At 39.3% G+C, this 19,276-nt stretch overlaps 1 protein-coding gene across 6 annotated transcripts in view; it reads left to right on the forward strand.

Annotated features, from left to right (window-relative positions):
* Positions 1–19,276, forward strand: part of LOC118821931 (utrophin-like) — a 301,986-nt gene that overhangs the window by 39,535 nt on the left and 243,175 nt on the right. For all 6 annotated transcript variants that reach the window (XM_036590622.1, XM_036590623.1, XM_036590621.1 and 3 more), the window contains 5 exons: positions 1,322–1,399; positions 5,557–5,649; positions 6,778–6,950; positions 8,605–8,720; positions 10,867–11,024. In XM_036590622.1, coding sequence (XP_036446515.1) covers positions 1,322–1,399; positions 5,557–5,649; positions 6,778–6,950; positions 8,605–8,720; positions 10,867–11,024 — 618 coding nt within the window. The remainder of the gene's footprint in view (positions 1–1,321; positions 1,400–5,556; positions 5,650–6,777; positions 6,951–8,604; positions 8,721–10,866; positions 11,025–19,276) is intronic.

Genomic DNA, 19,276 nt, shown 5'->3' on the forward strand with positions numbered 1-19,276 from the left:
AGACAGTTTGCAAATCAAACAAAAAGCTGCTGTTCTCAAAAGACTGACCACCCCACAGTCCAGACCTCAACATCACTGAATGTGTTTGGGATTACTTGGGTTGTGAGAAGCACAAAAACCAACCAACTTCTAAGACTAAAAATGTGGAAAAATATCTCTTCAGATTTCTTAGAAAAACTGGTGAGGAGTGGACATACTAAATACTGATACTGATAAATCACAAAAAAATTGATTACTAACGTACTTAATGGCCATTTTGCCTAGAAATTTAATAAGTGAGGAGTGGTCTCTCACATTTACTCAGTACTGTACAGTCAGTGGTCAACAATTGTACCCTCTCGCTCTCGTTCGTACAGCTCGTGGGTTCTTATTAAAGTAGAGCCTCTCGAGGGGAACTGGAGCTCCACTTTGCTTTGTCCATATCCATAGGTTTCTCACAAACCCTGTCCAGCATAGTCTGCCCAAGGTGTTGAAGGTATCGCTTTGAAAGCTATATTGGAAAGAGAGTTGCGGATTCTATTATACCAGCATACAGTGCACTGCAGCTGGGCCTCAGCCTGCACTACTGCAGATGGTTCACAATGCATTAACAGTGTTAATAAATTGTGTTGATGCATTAACTTTAACTGAAATGCATTCTAAAATCATTGCAAATGAATCACCTCCTTCAGATGAATTTTCCCACTGCTACCATGCATGCATGCCTGTGCCTGCTACGGGCACTTCTTTCTGTGTGTATATTTTTGTACATTGAGGCATGTATGGGTATGTATGGCTATGTATTTTGTGTGTGTGTGTGTGTGTGTGTTTGTGTGTGGGGCACCTGTTGGCCCTCAGACAGCGAGCTCCAGTTGTTGAGATTTTAAAGGGCTGAGTGAGTGATAATGACCCGCTGTCTTTGGAATGGAATGCCTAAAAGCATTTTCATTTGGCACCAAGCCAGACCCTCATACCTCTCCCACTCAGCTGGGGACACTGGTAGTCTCTGTTACACACACACACGCACATATGCAAATGCTATTATGCTGCACAATTAGTCTGGTGCTGGACCCACATATCAGAGTAACAATGATGAAAAAAGCTACTGTACAGGGTTATGCATGCAGAGTCTCGAGTGTGATTGACAGGTGTGAGGTGACGGAGGGTGTGAGAGGATTGTTGTTGAGATGCTGCCCTGCTTATTATAGCATTACTCTGTGTGTGTGTGTGTGTGTGTGTGTGTGTGTGTGTGTGTGAGAGAGATACCTGCTGTCTGTCCAGTTGTTCACCAGTCGTGTGAGTCTGTTGTAATAATAAAAGATTTCTCTCTCTGTGTGTTCAGACCAAAGAGCGCGGCTCCACCAGAGTCCACGCCCTCAACAACGTCAACAGAGTTCTCCAAGTGCTGCATCAGAACAACGTAAATACTCAACCCCGCTCTCTCTCTCTCTCTCTCTCTCTCTCTCTCTCTCTCTCTCTCTCTCTCGTTCATTCTGCTGTCTTTTCCACAGCACTCCACTCTTTCTCGCATTTGTTTTCCTATCATTTTTTCTTTCTTTCTTTCTTTTTCTTTCTTGTCTCTCTAATCTTATTTTTTTCTTTCTCTTTTTCTTTCTCTCTGTTTTCTCTTCCCCCATTTATTTTTCTTTCTTTCTTTCTTTCTTTCGCTCTCTTTTTTCCTTTTCTCTTCTGTCTGTTTTTATTTCTCTCTTGCTTTTTCTTTTTCTTTGTTTCTCTTTCTTTTCTATTTTCTCTCTTCTTTCTTTGTCTTTCTTTCTTTCTTTCTTTCTTTCTTTTTCTTTCTTTCGCTCTTTTTTCCTTTTCTCTTCTGTCTGTTTTTTTTTCTTGCTTTCTTTCTTTTTGTTTTCTTCCTTTTCTCTCTTCTTTGTTTCTTTCTTTTTCTTTTTTTTTACTTTCTTTCTTTCTTTGTCACTTTTTTCTCTAAGGTCCTCTTTGGTTCTCTCTCACTCAGTGTGTCTTTTTTTTTCTCACTGTCTTCCTGTTCTTTCTTTCATTTTTTCTTTCTTTTGCTCTCTCTCTCTCTCTCTCTCTCTCTCTCTCTCTCTCTCTCTCTCTCTCTCTCTCTCTCTCTCTCTCTCTCTCTCTTTCTGAGTGTCCTTGGTGTGGTTAGCTGCAGGCTGGTTCTGCTGTATCTGAATTTTGTTGCCATTCTGTGTCCAGTGTAAATATTACTCAGACAGTGCCTGTGGTGAACGCAGCAAGGACAGCCTAATTAGTGTGTGTGTGTGTGTGTGTGTGTGTGTGTGTGTGTGTGTGTGTGTTCGGATGTGTTTTGAGGGACAGTAGTTTTGCGCTGTGGGGGGCAAGGTCTCTGCCTTCTGGTGCTCACTTCCTTCCTTCCATCTTTTTCATAACCGTATCACATCGTAACACACACAGTCTCCGTCAGTGTCAACCCGTTTGTTTTTGGTTAAACATTCACACTTAGTGTACTCTGAGGCCTTGTTTGCTTCAAGTAACACACATTAGCATGGATACATAAACACACACATTTCACAATACTTTGTGGCCTGTAGCCACTTGCTTAAGTTTCCCTTTACATTAAGAGAACTGCTTTTAGACATTTACATTTCAGCACTTCAGTTTTTGACCTTGACTTAAATTTACAGCTTTAAAAAGATAAAAACAAAAGTTTGATCATTCAAGTTTGAAATCACGGTTGATGCCTGCGGCTTTTGGAAATCTTGTTGGAGGTGGGGGGCTCGCTGTGGTTATGGTGGGCTTGTCTAGCCAAAGTCCTGGGCTAAATTCAGATTCCAATCCAGTCTCTAGTGACTTATTATTTGAGCAAATGACATTGCCTAGTAAAACAAATCCAGCTTGTGTGGTGCGTAAGTGTGTGACGACACGTAGCACCTGTTTTGAAAGCTTTCAAACTAAAACACACACCAGCCCTTTATTTACGCTGGAGGTTGGATTAGTTTACTAACATTATAACTAACCCTTGCAGTGCAGCGATGTTTAGATTTAACTTGAGATTACACCTCACCACCTGATCCTTAGCTTAGGCCCAGTTAGGCCTTAAATTAGGCCCAAGGAGCAGCAGTGAAAGCAAGAAAAAACACAGCAGTTACTATGAAGCGTGGAACAAATGCAAGGAGAGGACGAGAGAGAGCCTGACTGAGCGAGCACACCGCAGTGTTTACATATAATCACACCCCACGTGGCCGAGTGTGTTAGTGACAGAGGCACACCACTCTGCAGCATTATAGTGAGCATTGGCTGTCTTTTTTTTACCGTTTATACATGTTTTTATACATAATGTGCATTAAAATGCCTACAGATCATTCAGTATAAATACACCTAAGGATATTACTATTTTGGTCCTATCCCTAGTAGCATAAAGCAGCTTAAGCAAACATTGCCCTTAAGGGGGCACTTAAAGTTAAGTACGTTGCACTTTAAGTGTTTTCTTGAAAAACTTCCTCAAGCTTGACATATAACTTAAGTGTATCAACTTAGTAAACCCTTTAAATCGGCTGCCTAAACAGCTTTCCAGAGGACGAAACGACAACGACCTCCACACTCAGAAATAAAAAAGGAAGCTGTCTCCATAACAATAGTGGAAGTTCATATTAAATAGCATAGATGAGATAAACGTTTACCTAAGGAAAAGATGCTTATCTTAAACTTCTGTGGATCATCTTCAGGAAATAATAACTGTAAGTGGTTTATGTAACCGTGCTCTGGTCCTTTACCTCTGGGTGACCCTCCTCCTGCTGAAAGCCGTGCAGTTCCAGTCTGAAGGCCCAGACCACACAAACACACCTGGCCTTCTTTCCTTTCACAATGCAAACACATCAGCTGAAATAAAGACAGTAGATCAGGACTGCTTAGTGTTTCCAGCTGCAAGCTTGGAGGGTTTACTTATAATTTAGCTAGCTAATTCGCACTGTATGTGATCAAGTAAGAGGAAACAAAAAAAAAAAGCGCAAGCACTAAATGTACGTTACGCACATTTACTGTATTGTAACGTAGGGAAACAGTCTGTATGTACACAGTTTAACTGCATTAAGACATTTGTATTTTTTTTATTTTTTTTTTTAAAAAATAAAAAAAATATTTAGAAGGCAAAGGCATCAGATTTTTTTAGGATTTTTTCAGACCATGTCGTACATCTTTGCATATTAACCTCACCTTGCTTCTAAAAAAAGAAGGGCTGGCTCCATGTTTAGGTTTCATACGCAAGATCAACATTATAGTGATGAAGATATAATAGTGATGGATATAAGATATAATAGTACAATTTGCTTACATCCTCTTAAGAACCAGCTATTTCAAGGCGTATGGAAATCAGAACACGTTTTCATCGAGAGCTATAAATAATGTGTGTCATGTGTAGAGACTGTAAGAAATTTAATATCAAAACACGTCATCAATCAAAGAATGGACATTGCAGTACAGTACTTTTTATATTTTTCACATTTTGTGTCTTTTCTGAATGATATTTTGAGAAACAATGGCAGGGAGTAAGATATTTTGATATAGTCCGTTATGGCCCCTTTGAAAAAGGCTTAGACCCATTTGTAAGACATTCAAACAATGTATTCTTTATTTTGCATATTAGAATTTGACAGTTTCACAGACTACCTCCCACTCCTGCTATAGAGAGTTGTCCACTTTTGCCTAGTAGCTATGTGTCCGTGATCATCAGGTGGCCTTAGTGTGGTGCTAGTTCTTCCTCTTCAGAGTGGTGTCCACACCAAACCACACCAAAGTCCTGTCAGTTTGTTGATCTGGTTGCTGTATTGGTAGGCAGTAATGTCCTGTTAGACAACGCAATCTGACAAAAGTGGCATTAATAATTTGTGGTCTTGAATTCAACTAATGAAAAAATTGTATAGCTTTGTCTCTTTTACATACAAGGTGATTGGCTCTCATTGTCCAAGGGTTGGACCTTCCCTTTACAGCTGCCGTGTTAAGCATTATGAGCTACCCTATTCATAACCACTGAACTGTCTCCACCTCCTTTTCTAATGTGTCTGACCACGCTCTCTGCTGTCAGTCATGCCACAATTTCAAAATTTTCACATTACTACAAAGCCCCTCTGATGACATCCTGTATAAATAAAAAATAACTTGTGGCCATGACTTAGTAAGGCATGGGAACGAGATAATTAAATCATGGCAACAACTTAGTGAGGCGAAGGGACGAGATCATAATGAGTGGCCACACAAGTAAGGCATGGGAAAGAGATGATTAAGCCTTGATCACAGCTTTATTAAGGCATGATCTTGATCCCACACCCTACTAAGTCGTGGACCCAACTTAATTATCTCGTTTCCACACCTTACTAAGTCGTGGCCACGCATTAGGATCTTGTTCCCACGCGTTATTTTTATTTATACGGGATGTCACCAGCTGGGCGCCGTAGATTACGCTGATTGGTTGATTCATCTTGTTTCTTTCCGGTCACCAGAATAGTTGAAAAACCTTGGATCTGACCTTAATTCTGAACAGATTGGGGATTGTTGTGTTACTGTGTCTGTGATGCGTGTGTTGATAAATATTGGTGATGCACTCTCGTTTATTTCTTTCTCTTTCTCTGTGTGTAGGTGGAGCTGGTGAATATCGGAGGGACAGACATCGTTGATGGGAATCATAAACTGACACTTGGACTTATTTGGAGTATCATCCTACACTGGCAGGTGAGGACACACACAGATGTGTTCAAGTGTTTGGAATGAGTTGTCAGAATCACATTTGCTGTTATTTTATTCAGTTTAGAATTCTATAATGCAGTGGTCTCCAAACCTGGTTCTGGAGAGCTACTTCTGGCAGAGTTTAGCTCCAACCTGTATCCAATAAGCTGCCTCACCCCTGACTTAACTCTAATACATCTGATCCAGCCAATCAGGGACTTGGGAAGAGATTGATTAGCTGGAGCAAGTGTGGCCAGCTGTGGTTGAAAACCACTGATTCATACATTTTATGTATCTGCGACAAATTATGTTTATATTATTGAAAGCAGTGACTTCAGACTTTTGAACAGTTTGTATGTAGACACATGAACTGCGCTCGTTGGCATTCTTCTCCTTTGTGTTCAGCTCTTTGACCAACATCGAGACTGGGTGCATTGTAGTCACATATTTAGTGTATCTATGACAGTTTCCATTTATGCCAGAGGGAGCGCAAACCCATAAAGTTTCTTCATACAGTCTTAATGTTGACACAGAAATATATAATTGAATATAATAAATGGATGTTAACTTGGATGAAATGGATGAAAACATAGACATTAACATAATGCTCTCTTTCACACTGCTCTCTTTCTCGTAGGACTTTTGAGCTGTTAGCGTTGAGATTTTTGACCAAAATGAGTTTATACTCATTTTTTTCCTCTGCATTTTTTAGCGCTGGCTAAAAATGATAACTTTGTGGCTGTATCTGCTTGGTGACTCGAGTTCTCTCACGTTTATAGTGTTGGTTTAGTGCTAACAGCACATCCAACTTGATGTGAAGTTTTCAATACACCATGATTTTAGGACAATATGACAATTTTGTATAAATGAGGTCCAAACAAGAAAACATGCTGTTTTCACCACAAAAGCAACTTTGTCATTGAGGTTAAGGTTAGGATTTATGTTAGATGTAGGTGTGGGTGTAGCGTTTCTTGGCTACAGTGGTAAAGAAGTCGATGAAGTCCTCACAAATATAGCGTTATGTGTGTGTTTCTGACGGTGATGAGTCAAAACAAGGATTCTTTTAGATTTTTTAGTGTGTCTTTCACAGATGATCTGGAAGCTGTGTGTGATTTTATGTGACTGTCTGTGCAGGTTAAAGACATCATGAAGGATGTAATGTCCAGTCTGCAGCAGACCAACAGTGAGAAAACGCTCCTGAGCTGGGTCAGACACTGCACCCGTAACCATGACAACGTCAACGTGCTCAACTTCACCACCAGCTGGGCAGATGGACTCGCCTTCAACGCCATACTGCACCGCTTCAGGTAAATAATTTCGAAAGAGGAAAACGACCACAAATGTTGACCGCAAATGAAGTATCAAGATCTGATACTTAACAAATGATTTGAATGGTAATGAAAATGAGAAATCGTGATTAAAAACACTGGTGGTTCCCTCCAAACTGTTTGAATGCATTCAAACAGTTTAAGCAGCATCAGATAAACAGTAAAACACACAGACCTCGGCTGCTTTCTGTACAGTCTTGAGCTTACGTACTTTTCAGCATTAACTGATTTAATATTTAATATTCTTAATATTTAGTATTATTTAGCAAGCTTAACGTTCTCAAGTTAAACATTAAAAAAAGGTGTTTTTGATTGTTGGTACCAAGTCAGTCTCTGCCTGTTTAGATTGCATTCTTGTTGTTGTTGATACTTCAGTCAGCCTATCCTCTATTGTGTGAAACCTTGGTGTCCTGTTTGACCCATATCTCACCTTTGTTACACATATTAAATCTTTAACTACGTTAATTTTTCCGACTTTGCAGTATTGCTAGGCTTCGCCCTATGCTCACCTCTAAAGATCCTGAAATCCTGGCGCGTGCTTTCGTTACGTCTAGGCTAGGCTATTGCGATTCTCTATTCTATGGTTTACATTCTAAAACTCTTTACTCTCTTTAGTACATCTAAAATTATGCAGTATCCACTAAGAAACCTGCCCATATTATCCCCATCCCTCATCAGTTAGGCTTGCTACCAGTTTCAGAAAGCGGACGCTACAAAATCCCGCTGTTAACCTTTAAAGGCTCGCATGCTGTTGCACCTACTGATCTCTCTGCTTTGTTACATCCTAATGCCCCAATCTAAGGTCCTCTGATTCTGGTCTTCTAGCTTGTTCCTAGATTCAGGCTTTGCACTATGGGTGGCAGGTCTTTTAGTGTTGCTGCTCCCACCTTCCTTACCTTCATCCATTTGTTCTTCTACCTCTCTTTCCATCTTGAAAGCTTCAGATCTTTTCTCAGAATACTTTCATTCCTTATAATTCACCGTTTTGTTTTTTGTTTTGTTTTTGTTTTTTTTTTTATTTTAAAGCGACCTTGGGTATGTGAGAGGCACTGTATAAGTGTAATTTCATGGTAAAATTATTATTATTATTATTATTATTATTATTATTATTATTAGCTCTGTCAGTTCACTTTCCTTTTAATTAATTTTCATTAATTCATAAGAATAAATTGACCAGCAGACTATATAAAAGAACTTGGTTTCAGTTTTTGGCTGAGCGTGTCCTGAAATTGATTTCAGTTTCAAGAATTTTCATTTCAGTGCGTCACTGGATGAAACACATGCATACACGCACACTTCCTGTCGCTCTCTCAGACATCAGTCTTTTTTTCTGTTATGTGCTCCAGTTCCGTATGTTTGCACTGTTGGCACTCTGTTCTCCTGGGAAAGGGCACTCAGCTTATTAATGGGGTCAAAGGTCAACAGCATGTGTTCATAAGCTGCATGGTGTGTTTGGGACCATCATGGCTCACATCGATCAACCAGTGGAGACAGCTCAAACTCACAGACACAGGGAGAGTCTGTGACCTGCAGGCTGCTTGTTATAGAGTCTGCAGTGCTGTAGGTGTTCTACACAACTTTTCAGGTTTAGAAATCTTTTCCTTTGTTTTCTCTCCTCTTATCTCCTCTTCAGGCCTCATGCGTTCAGTTGGGAGCAAATATTGGCTCTCTCTCCAGTGGAGAGACTGGACCATGCCTTCACCTTGGCTAAAAACGAGCTCAACATTGAGAAGTTGCTGGACCCTGAGGGTAAGACCGCAGCCAGTTTTAGCCTTATTTACACCTATTTGTTTGTATACAAATACTAATTTTCCAAGAACATGCTTTAAGTTTCATTTCATTGCTTTCAGCTTTAAAATGGAAATATCCTCTAAAGAGTAATAATGTTTGCTTGCAAAAATAGGACATATAGCAAATATGAAATATCTAAGCAGCCACTTAGTATTTTTGGCCATTTTCGATTTAAAAAAACAAAACAAACCCAAAAAACAGCAACGTGTGTTCACTGTTTTACTCGCTTTGAACGTCAACACTCTAACCAGAAACCGAAACCTGGCTTCAGCTATGAATCAGTGTTTCAATGTCGAAAACTTTCCTAAAAGTCTGCGCTCTGCACTCTGAAGGCAGCTCCACTTACCTTGTCTAATGAACTGAACTGATTGGATTACATGGATTTTCTTGCATACAAGCACACACAGTGCATGACCAATCAGAGGGCCCTCACAGACCTGCTGCACACACACAGACACACACACAGACACACACACACACAGACACAGACACACACACACAGACACACACACACAGACACACAGACACACACACACAGACACACACACACACAAACACACAGACACACACACACACAGACACACAGACACACACACACACAGACACACAGATACACACACAGACACACAGATACACACACAGACACACACACACACACACACACACACAGACACACAGATACACACACACAGACACACACACACACACACAAACACACACCACACCAGACCAGAGGCTGTTTATGTAAGTGAAGAGTTTAGAATGGCTGTCCTTTTAACCTCAAGATGGCAGTTAGCATGGGTGTGTAACCAAGTTTGATCCCAGTCAGTGTTTACCTTTTTCTGCAGGCCACTTAATGGCAAACCTGAATATATTTAATTAATCTAATCAAATAAAATATTTCCCTGTATCTCTGTCTGATGTACTAGGACACTGTTGGCTCTCTGTGTGAAATGTTGTGACTGTGTTGAGCTGCTAGTGAGCAATGAGGGCTAAAGGGGGGGTTAGAACCTCTTGCTGTGACAGCAGTTCACACCTCTTCATAAAGACAGTTGTGCCAAGATAAAACAGACAGCATGACTGCAGATTTCTTATTATCAGAGTCGTGTACAACTGCCACAATAAAAGCTAGCGTTTAAACACTTAAAACCTGTAAACTGTTGGCTTGCTTGCTGAGAAAGCCAGTTGACGTCTGGTTTTCTAAATCATAAACATTTTCAACAACACACATTTTGTTAACATTACTGAAAAAAGTGCGTAGTGCAAAAACTCAGGGACCTCCAAAACAGGCCGAAATTGCATTTTATGGCTGCTGTGAAAAGGGTCAAGCTCTTTCATTCTATATATGTGTATGTTTAAGCACATATTCATTCAGTCATGCATTTAAATAAGGCATTTAGTACTGTCTTGCAACTTTTAATGACGTTTTTTACTGAGTGCATGATATAGAACCACAGAGAATACCAGTAGCTCATTTTGTCTAACATTAAGCAACATGTTTTGGAATATATTTTAAATAAAGACAAATTTGTACAGTGTAAATTGTATGAATTTAAAAACAAAAATGCACGGTACATACAGTCCATATATGGCAAATAAACTCCACAAAAAACAGGCATCGTTTTTGTGATGTCACAAAAAACAACACATACAGTCTACAGCAATCAGTCAACAGCAGTTTAGTCCCACCCATTCTCAATGAAGTTATAAGGGGCTTTAAGCCCAGTGGTCATTTTTCACTTGTTGTCCTTTACATTGTATATAAAAACACTTGTTGTCCTTTACATTGTGTGTAAATTTCATGATAAATAGACCAAAAGAAATGGTCAAAATTACTTAGGGGGAAAAAGTCTGGTTCCATTGACTTACAATAAAAGTAAAGGTGTTTTCCTCCTCCTGTAAAGTTACCATTTTGGAGATACAAGGTTTCATTCCGACAACAGCGTTATGTTCAGTTGAATTTAAAATATGGGAGCAACTAAAATAAAAGAAAATTGTCAGATATAGGGTCCTTAAAAATTGTCCTAACTGATCTGTAACGGTCAGTCATCACCACCTCATTCCTCTTCTTCTCTTTCTCTCTCTTGCTTTGTGCTCTCTCTAGACGTGGCTGTACAGCTGCCCGACAAAAAGTCCATCATCATGTACGTGACGTCTCTGTTCGCTGTTCTGCCCAATGACGTCACCATGGATGACATCAGAGAGGTGGAGACGCTGCCCCGGAAGTATAAAGTGGATGAAGGCCAGCCTCTAAGCTCACAGGTGAACAAATCCCTTTAACTGCTGCAGACCACTGGAACAACCTGCAGACGCTGATCTGACCACGTCCTGCTTCACTGCTTAGATCAGTTTCATTGACGTGCCTTCTAACCAATAAAGTTGATGATGGTGGTGATAGGAAAGAATATCAGCATGCATTGTTATAGTTGCTGTGTTGTTTGCTTTTAAAAAAGCACTATATAATGTTTTTATGATACACACAGTTATTCTAACAGACTGTCACACACTATCGCATTGGTTTTCAACCTGTGGGTCGTGGTGGTACTGCTAGGGGGCCGTAGGCAGTCAAGTTGTCTTTTAATTGGAGAATTTTATTGCAGTTTGTAAATATTTAACCAAATAAAGCATAATCTTTAGCTGGAGCTCATGGATTGGTCTGCATGACAGACGCGTGTGTATATTTTCAGTGCAAGTTAATGTAAAACATTTGTGTTTTTGATCATATTTTGCCGTCTGGATAAATGGCTACCAACAAATTTTTCATATTTTTTTGCCGTTTATTTTGTTGCATGAGCGCACAGTCAAGTGTAAGCCAATACATCAATTATTGTGTTATATTTGTTGCATTTTAAACAATCAGGGTGGTTAAATCTCCTCGTGGGCTGCGGAAGCTTTTGTGATCAGTTGTGTGAGCCGTGAGTTGCAAAAGGTTGGAAAGCTTGCGTTACAGGAAATGTAGAAGTAGATATGGCTTCGGTTGTTTGGTTTCACTTTAAAAGAGGAATTCACCTGTGGTACCGTTTATATATTAAAAGAATGATAGTCTTTTAGTCTATAGACTGTGGGCAGGTGTACCTCAGTGGTCAGGAAACATGGTTTTGCTCAAGTTGTCCAATAGGCGCTGCTGTTGTTGTGCGCTTAAGCAAAGCAGTTAAGAGTTAGATCAACCAAAAACCCGGACGTGACTAATAATGATGGAAGCTGGTAACCTCCGGTGAGCGTGACTCTAATTGTTGACTCTTCACATTCATTCATATTTAGCAACATTAGTGTTTCTCATTGAAACATTCAGTCAAAGTCAGCGTGATGTAATTGAAGCTCAGAAGACGTTTCAGAGGAAGACACTTAAAACTTTAAATAATGCTTAAACTTTAAACTTTAAACATTAAACTTTAAACAATGCTCATGGGAGAACAGGAATGTTGTCTTTTTAGTGATATGATGAGTTATTTCTAATATGATGAGTAACATGAACTTACAAAGTTGAAAAACATCCATTTCAAATTCCGGGATCCCTCTGAACATTAGCAGTGTTGGTAGTGACAAAGCTTACATTAGCATGCTTGTGCTGTTGTGTCATACCATCCTTCCCTTGACAAGATTGTTTGCAAAGCAGTGAATGACAGTAAAAATTATTGAATGGAACTGGACAAAACAGCAGTAAGATGACAGAATTAGACAAAATGTGAAATACAGTGTGTCGATCTGTTGAGCCTCTGTAGGAATTCGCAGTTCATCGGCTACAGTTTGGCAGGAGGAGGCCATTACAGTGGTGAGTGAGAGATCCTGGTGGGGCTGTTTTTTGGAAAATGTGCTGTGTGTTATACTGCTCTAAAATCATTCCAAACTCCAGATTTCTCTCATGTGCTCGCTCTTTTTCCAGTGGTAAGAGTGAGTCATAACTTTCACTCAGTGCACCCTTGTTGTCCCGCTACTGTACAGTGCGCATGCATGCTGCTGCTAAAGAACTGTATTTTGTTTGCCTGAAAGCCCTTTGGTTTGAGTCTGTTTTTAACTTTTACACATGAGCAAATGAACACACACATTTTAGTGGTGGGTCTCTGCAAGTGTACTTAAAGCAATAGTTTGGTGACCCCAAATGATTAGCCAAGACAGGTTTGGGCAAAATTCAGGATTCAAGGTGACCGATACGACTTTTTCCTAGATATGCAACGTGCTTTCATCCATTGTTAGATAACACAATATCATACAGTGTCAGAAAACACACAGGCAAGTCTTTAAAGGACCCATATCCTATATTTTTCTTGTATGTTTTCTCATGACGTCCACATGCAAAGTTTAGGTGGTTTTACGTACCAAAAACATAGTAGTTCATTTTTACATGATTGTTGTCCACCACTGTTTATCTCTTACAATTAAACACGCTGTGCCTTTAAGCCTGGTATGTGCCGTCTGATTGGCTGCCCTGTGTTGTGCTTAATTCAAAAAGCTGTCCAGGCTGAAACACTCTTTATAACTTTAGCGTGAATGGGAGAAGCTAAACTGCTGTAGGCTGAATAGGCATAATATATATTATCATCACCTGAACAACTTATGTTTTTGGCATCAGCAAACACAGTGACTTCAGTTGGGCTGCTCGTGCAGCTTAGTTTCCATACGTGGGCTGTAGAACAGCATTTTAAAACTTTAAGAACTCTTTTTTTTTAAAAAACCTTCGTTATGTGGAAAGTATGTGATGTTTTAGGCTTGCAGATTGTGCAATGCTAATAAGATGCTGAGCTAATGTTACTTGTTAGGTACATTAGCCTCGTAGCTTCAGAGCAAACTAAAGAAAGCTTTGAACACCAAACTCGACTAACCGCCTAGATTTTGTAGAAAAGGGAATATGTGTGAATTTCATATTTGTCCAAACTATGGCTAAAGATATGTATATATGAGTGCTTTTTCAGTCACACTGGCCTATAATTGTTAGCTTTGATCAGGTGAGTAGCCTAACAGGTGTGCTGTAGCTTGTAGGTACACCTGCCTCTTCATGTCATGTCAGGTTTACCCAGCATGGGTGTTGTTTTGTTTTCTTTGGTAGTTTGAGTAGTTCATTGCAGCAGAATGGGGACAACTGGAGAAAGTTCTGTAAAATCTGCTGTCATCCCAGCTCTAAGAACATAGGGGGGGTTTGCAGGGGACATTATCATTTCCTCTGCTTAGTTTATGAGCTCACTTAGTACAGTCTGTAACTAATAAATGTCAAGCATATGTTTTAAAGACGCCATTAATGGCCTGCTTTCTGTTTTGTTCAAAGGCTATTATTGGAACAATATGGTGCTTTGCTGTGTTTAGCCACTAGAACTCATGTGCAAGTTCCATACATGGTATATTTGGAATCACTGGGAATAAGCAGGGAGTTGGCTATGAGAGAGTCATCATCTGCCATATGTTTGTGATTTAGGAGCATGTGTGTTGCCAAGCCCCAGCTATTTTAACCCTGCGAGCCTGCCTGGCAACACCGGCCTCACTCGTTTGCTCAGTTTAACACAGGTTTTTTTATATGCACGTTCACGTTTGTTTTCATGCGATGTCAGGACATTCATACAGTTATTGTATTTGGACACTTCAACTTCTGGCAAACTTTAATGAAGTTGTTTAGGTTCCTTTATAAAATGTTTAACAACATTGTTTCAAAGAAAAGGATTTTAAGCACAACATCAAACTAATGGTAGATGCTTTGTTTGAACCAGATAGCGCTAAGAGAACTGTTAAGCGAGTGGAAGTGTCAAAGTGGTTTTGGTGAGCTTGTGTTCACTGACAGAATCATGAACTCAGAAGGTTTCAACGGCATTTTAGATGCAAACATGCAGAAGTATGCAAAGAAGTAATGATTTGAAACCCACTAGCCATGAAGGAAGAGATGACAGTCTTGAAAAGTCCTATTTAAAATAAATACCACTTGATTTGACATTTTGTTGCCTAACACAACTAACATTTTTTTAAGTGTGGAACAAATGTCCAAATGCTGTTTGGAGCTGTTGTATATCCCCTTTATATTTGTTTAAAAAATTATTCTAGTCATTAGAAAAATTATAAAATTTTATTTATTTAAAAAAATATTTTTTTTTTACTCCAGTATTCTGGCGTGTATGCATTTGTAGACACGTGCAAACTGTTTCAAATACGATTTCAAATAAAATTAGCTCTGCTGTTGTCCATTACAATCAGGAATATTTGCATCCACTTTCCAGCTTTGACTCATTCTGTGGCAAAATGCACAGCTGTTTAACGTATCCATCCTTCATCCTAAAGTAAAAAGTACCCTTGCGTTCAAAAATTTGGAATCACTTTTTGTATATTGAGGTATGATGCAGGTACATTTTTCATTCATCAAGGTACAAACAATGTAAATGTGCCCTCAAAGGTACAACAGTGGTTTTAAGGTCCAGTTGTGCACCTTAAATAAGCTTTTCCCAGTGGAAAGTATCACAACCACTGCGCCTGAACACAGAGGCAAGTCCGTAATTATGCCCATTTTGCTCTGTTTGACTGACTTTGTAAAACAGGCTGTATAGAGACTGTACTGTCCTACTCATCTACATCACTGTCTGGTTTTAGTTTCAGGGCACATTGTGACACAAGTTAGCAATATGTCTGTACCACGATTTCTCAGCTTTGTTGTTTGGTACTCAGGTGCACAGCGTGGTGTTTTTAATGAAACAGCTTTGACCGTTGTTGTCCATAGACAGAGCTGTTTGTAGGGGCAGCGTTTCATGTGCAGTGTGAGCACCCATGTTGCAATATGTCAGTTGAATATTTCGTAAAAGTGTGAGAAGATAAAATGTGGGCTTTGGCCTTAAACTATGAGGAATTCACACGTACAGTGTGAGTTGTCACAAAAGAACAATATTTCTAAAATTCCACTGTAGACTTGGCTTTATCTGCCTGAAATTGTGTAGCTATGTTTCAAATACAAAGCATTTTGGATATTTTTATTTTCTCATTTTTCTTCTAAACAGCTTCTTGTTGAAGTTGTAGAAAAGTAGCATCATAATATTATCATTTCACACATTTTATCTGAAACAAAGTTGCTTTTATCAGTTCTCAGTTTGTAACCTCAGTAACCAAAAAGTGATTTTTACTGTCTCAGTTTTAAAAAGCTTTTGTTAAAAGCTCTTTACAAATTCAGGAGCACTTTGTTGGTCCTGTAGGTCAGCGCTGTTTTTTCTGTGGACATTCATTTTCCCTAAAAATCTATGACGACAAACGCACGCACATCACATGAGTAAGCACAGTCTCTCTCTCTTCTGTCTCTCGCTCACTCGCTCTCTCGTGTACAGACGCTTTCTTTCTGTCACTGGACTGAATGAACAAAGCTGTTTCGGCCGTGTGGGTTTCTGCTCGAAAATGCCAGTGAATATTTCGAGTTGATGACCTTTTCTCCCTGACGAGGGCATTCGGGGTAATTCTATGCAAAACAACAAAGCTTTATATGAGAATCTGAATCAGGGCGGTGATTTGCATTTCTTTGTGCTCTCTTTTTTTCAGTCAGGTCAGTGCTTCCTCCCATTGTTGTGTGGAAGGTTTTCCTCTGTAACAGGCCTGTCCTGTCTGTCAGCGCAGCCTCATATACATATACCTGTGAGGGGTGCGTGCATGCGCACATGTCAGTGTCAGTCACAAGACTGTGTTCATAAAGATGTCACGTCTGTGGAGTAACCTGAGTGTCATTCACCTTTAGAAAGAGAAATGTTGGTCATTGAAAGTGCTGAGGTCTGTGTATCTGTGGTTAGTTTACCTTTAAGGTTCTACTCACTGCCAGCTGTGTACACATTGGCTGAGCTAGGTCATGAAATTTTAGCTGATGATTAATTGACACACATATATATATAACTGAGATTAACAGTTTAATACCTTGTTTATTCATTGTTTGCAACTATTACATTACAAGCCTGAAGTGGATAATTTGGCTAATTAGCCGTCTTGCTTTCACACTATTGATGCTTAGTAGCTGCCAACTGACAAGACGCAACTTGAAGTGAAATAAACAAACGTTACTCACCACTGCTCCCTGAAGGTGTTTGAAAGTTTGTGCACCCCTGGTCAAATGACATGTTTTGTCTATTTTCTAAGTGAAAGTAAGTTACAAAGAACACACTTAAATATGACTTTTTCCTGCACATATTGGTTCACAACTTGTATTTTAATATTTCGGACATATTGGACAAAAAATAAAACATCATAACTTTTGCTCAGGCATTTTATTTTTTCCTCAATATGTTAAATTCAGCAAGTAAGCAGTATATGTTGCATAAAATGTGCAGAAGTGTGTTCTGTGTAGAGCACGTGTTCGATTGTTTTCACTTAGAACATCATCAAAACATGGAAATTGACAGAGGGTGCCCACATTTTTGCATACAGCTATGGCATCAAGTCAGAAGTTAGAACCTTGTTCTGTGAGATCCACGATGTGTCTCACTAAATAGATATTCTGCTTTCTTTTATTCCCAATGGATGAAAACGCACCCATTTCACATTCAGTCTGTTACCGTGTAAACATGATTTAGAAGCCTCAGCTCATAAGGAATGCATTGAGTTTTACTTTGCCCCTTATAGAGATGGTACTGATCCAATACCCAGTATCTGTATTGAGCCAGCACCAACTGAAAATGCTGGATGGGATATCGTAAATAATCAAATCTTAAATGCATTGTGAATCTCTCTTGAAAGATTTATAATCTTTTTTTTTTTATATACGTTCATGCATGAAAAATGTCAACAATACCAAAGATTTCTGATGAGAGTAACCACTGTAGTGTGTACTGTATGTATTGTAGAGTGTATTTTTTATTTTAGACTCTATTAGATACTATTAGATGATTAAGTATAAAAAAGTTGTGTCTAAAATTGAGACTTGAGATTCAAGTTCTTTTAATTAAAGATGATTTTAGAGTCCTTAAAGGAAAAAACAGTGAGCAGTATCAATGTCAGAAAAGAAACAGTGGCATCATGCACATCTGGATCACTGGTGGAGTTGTAGTTAGCTAGTCTGAGCTCTGTTAAAGGCCTTCCTCTCTCCTGTCTCACTGGTCTCTGTGCTGGACAGCCTGTCTGATCTCTTAACTGCCATTAACTCTTTTCCCAGAATGACTGGGTGCGGCGCTGTATTCTTGGTCATTTAGAAGGGCAGAGCAGGGGTGTGTTTTCCTCCACAGAGCACATTTCAATGATCATTAAACTCAATGCTATTCATGCCATGAAGAAAAACCTGCTCTTGTTACAGTTATGCGCCCACATACACGCTCCTGCTAATGTTTCAGCTTTCCCTTGACATTTTCTGGACTGGGTGTTTACTGATATTTAAATGTCCTGTTTGAAAATGCCAGGAGGATTATGGGCGTATTATCCTCCTGACTGCAGGTGAATGCGGATGTTTTTACATGGATGTGGTATCTGCTATGCAGTTTTACCTGTAGTTGACTGATTTGACTGAGAAATCTTGGCAAAGCCGTGATTGGCTGATAACAAAGATGCTGTGTATTGAATGTCTGGGAGTCAACTCTTTAGTTCTTTGATTACTGTTTTCATTGGCTCACAGCTCTGACCCCCTAAACCTCAAGTATTTCCTGATATGCTTTTCTGTCTGCCTTTTTCTCTACGCCCACTTATTTACTATTAGCGCTGCTTTAGGCGTAATTTATTTCCTGTGATACTGTTTAACTTTGAGAAAGGAAAGCGCTTAAATCAGATCAGCATTTCCGGTTGCAGTTCATGAGCCAATCATCCAGTCCCCATTCAAGTAATTGTTGAGTTCAAGTTAATGTTCAGGTACTTGTTCATACATTATATGGCCAAAATAGATGAACACCCCTCTAATTGAGTTCAGATGTTTCTACTGCTTTATATATCAAGCACATAGCTATGCAATCTCCATAGACAAACCTTAGCAGTAGGATGCGTCGTACTGAACTCATTGCACTGTAATAGGTTGCTACCTTTACTAGGAACACGTTAGTGAAATTCCTGCCGTGCTAGATCTGCCCCAGTCAGCTGTAAGTTCTAACTGTAAGTGATATCAGCTGACATCCCGTGGGGGCCTAATAAAGCGAGCAGCTTTTGACTGCCAACATAACAGTCTTTGTAGAGAGTGGTTTAAGAACATTAGACCATTAGAATATTATAGTATCACACTATTTGAAGACATTTTCACTTTCACAGTTCACAATATGTATCACAATATGTATTTTTTTCTGTGGTTTGATGAGTTGGAACAGAAAAGCCTAAAAAGTGCCATATTACTGCCAAACGTTATGAGCAGGACTCCTGAAATTCAAAACTTGGTACCAACTGAATTACCTTAATACTACCAAGTACGGAAATATTTCATGTTACTCAGTAACAAATTTCAGTACCTAAGCAGTCAGTCTGGCTATCTAAATCACTTTCCACACGCATATAATTAACATCAGGATGTCTTGATTACTTTGTAGCCTATTGAGGTACCCACTTCCACTGACTCATTCTCATTTCTGGATTAAGCCACACCCGCTTTCAATTAGTGATTTAAA

Source organism: Colossoma macropomum, unplaced genomic scaffold, assembly GCF_904425465.1.
Source record: "Colossoma macropomum unplaced genomic scaffold, Colossoma_macropomum, whole genome shotgun sequence".
In the NCBI taxonomy this organism is placed as follows: Eukaryota; Metazoa; Chordata; class Actinopteri; order Characiformes; family Serrasalmidae; genus Colossoma; species Colossoma macropomum.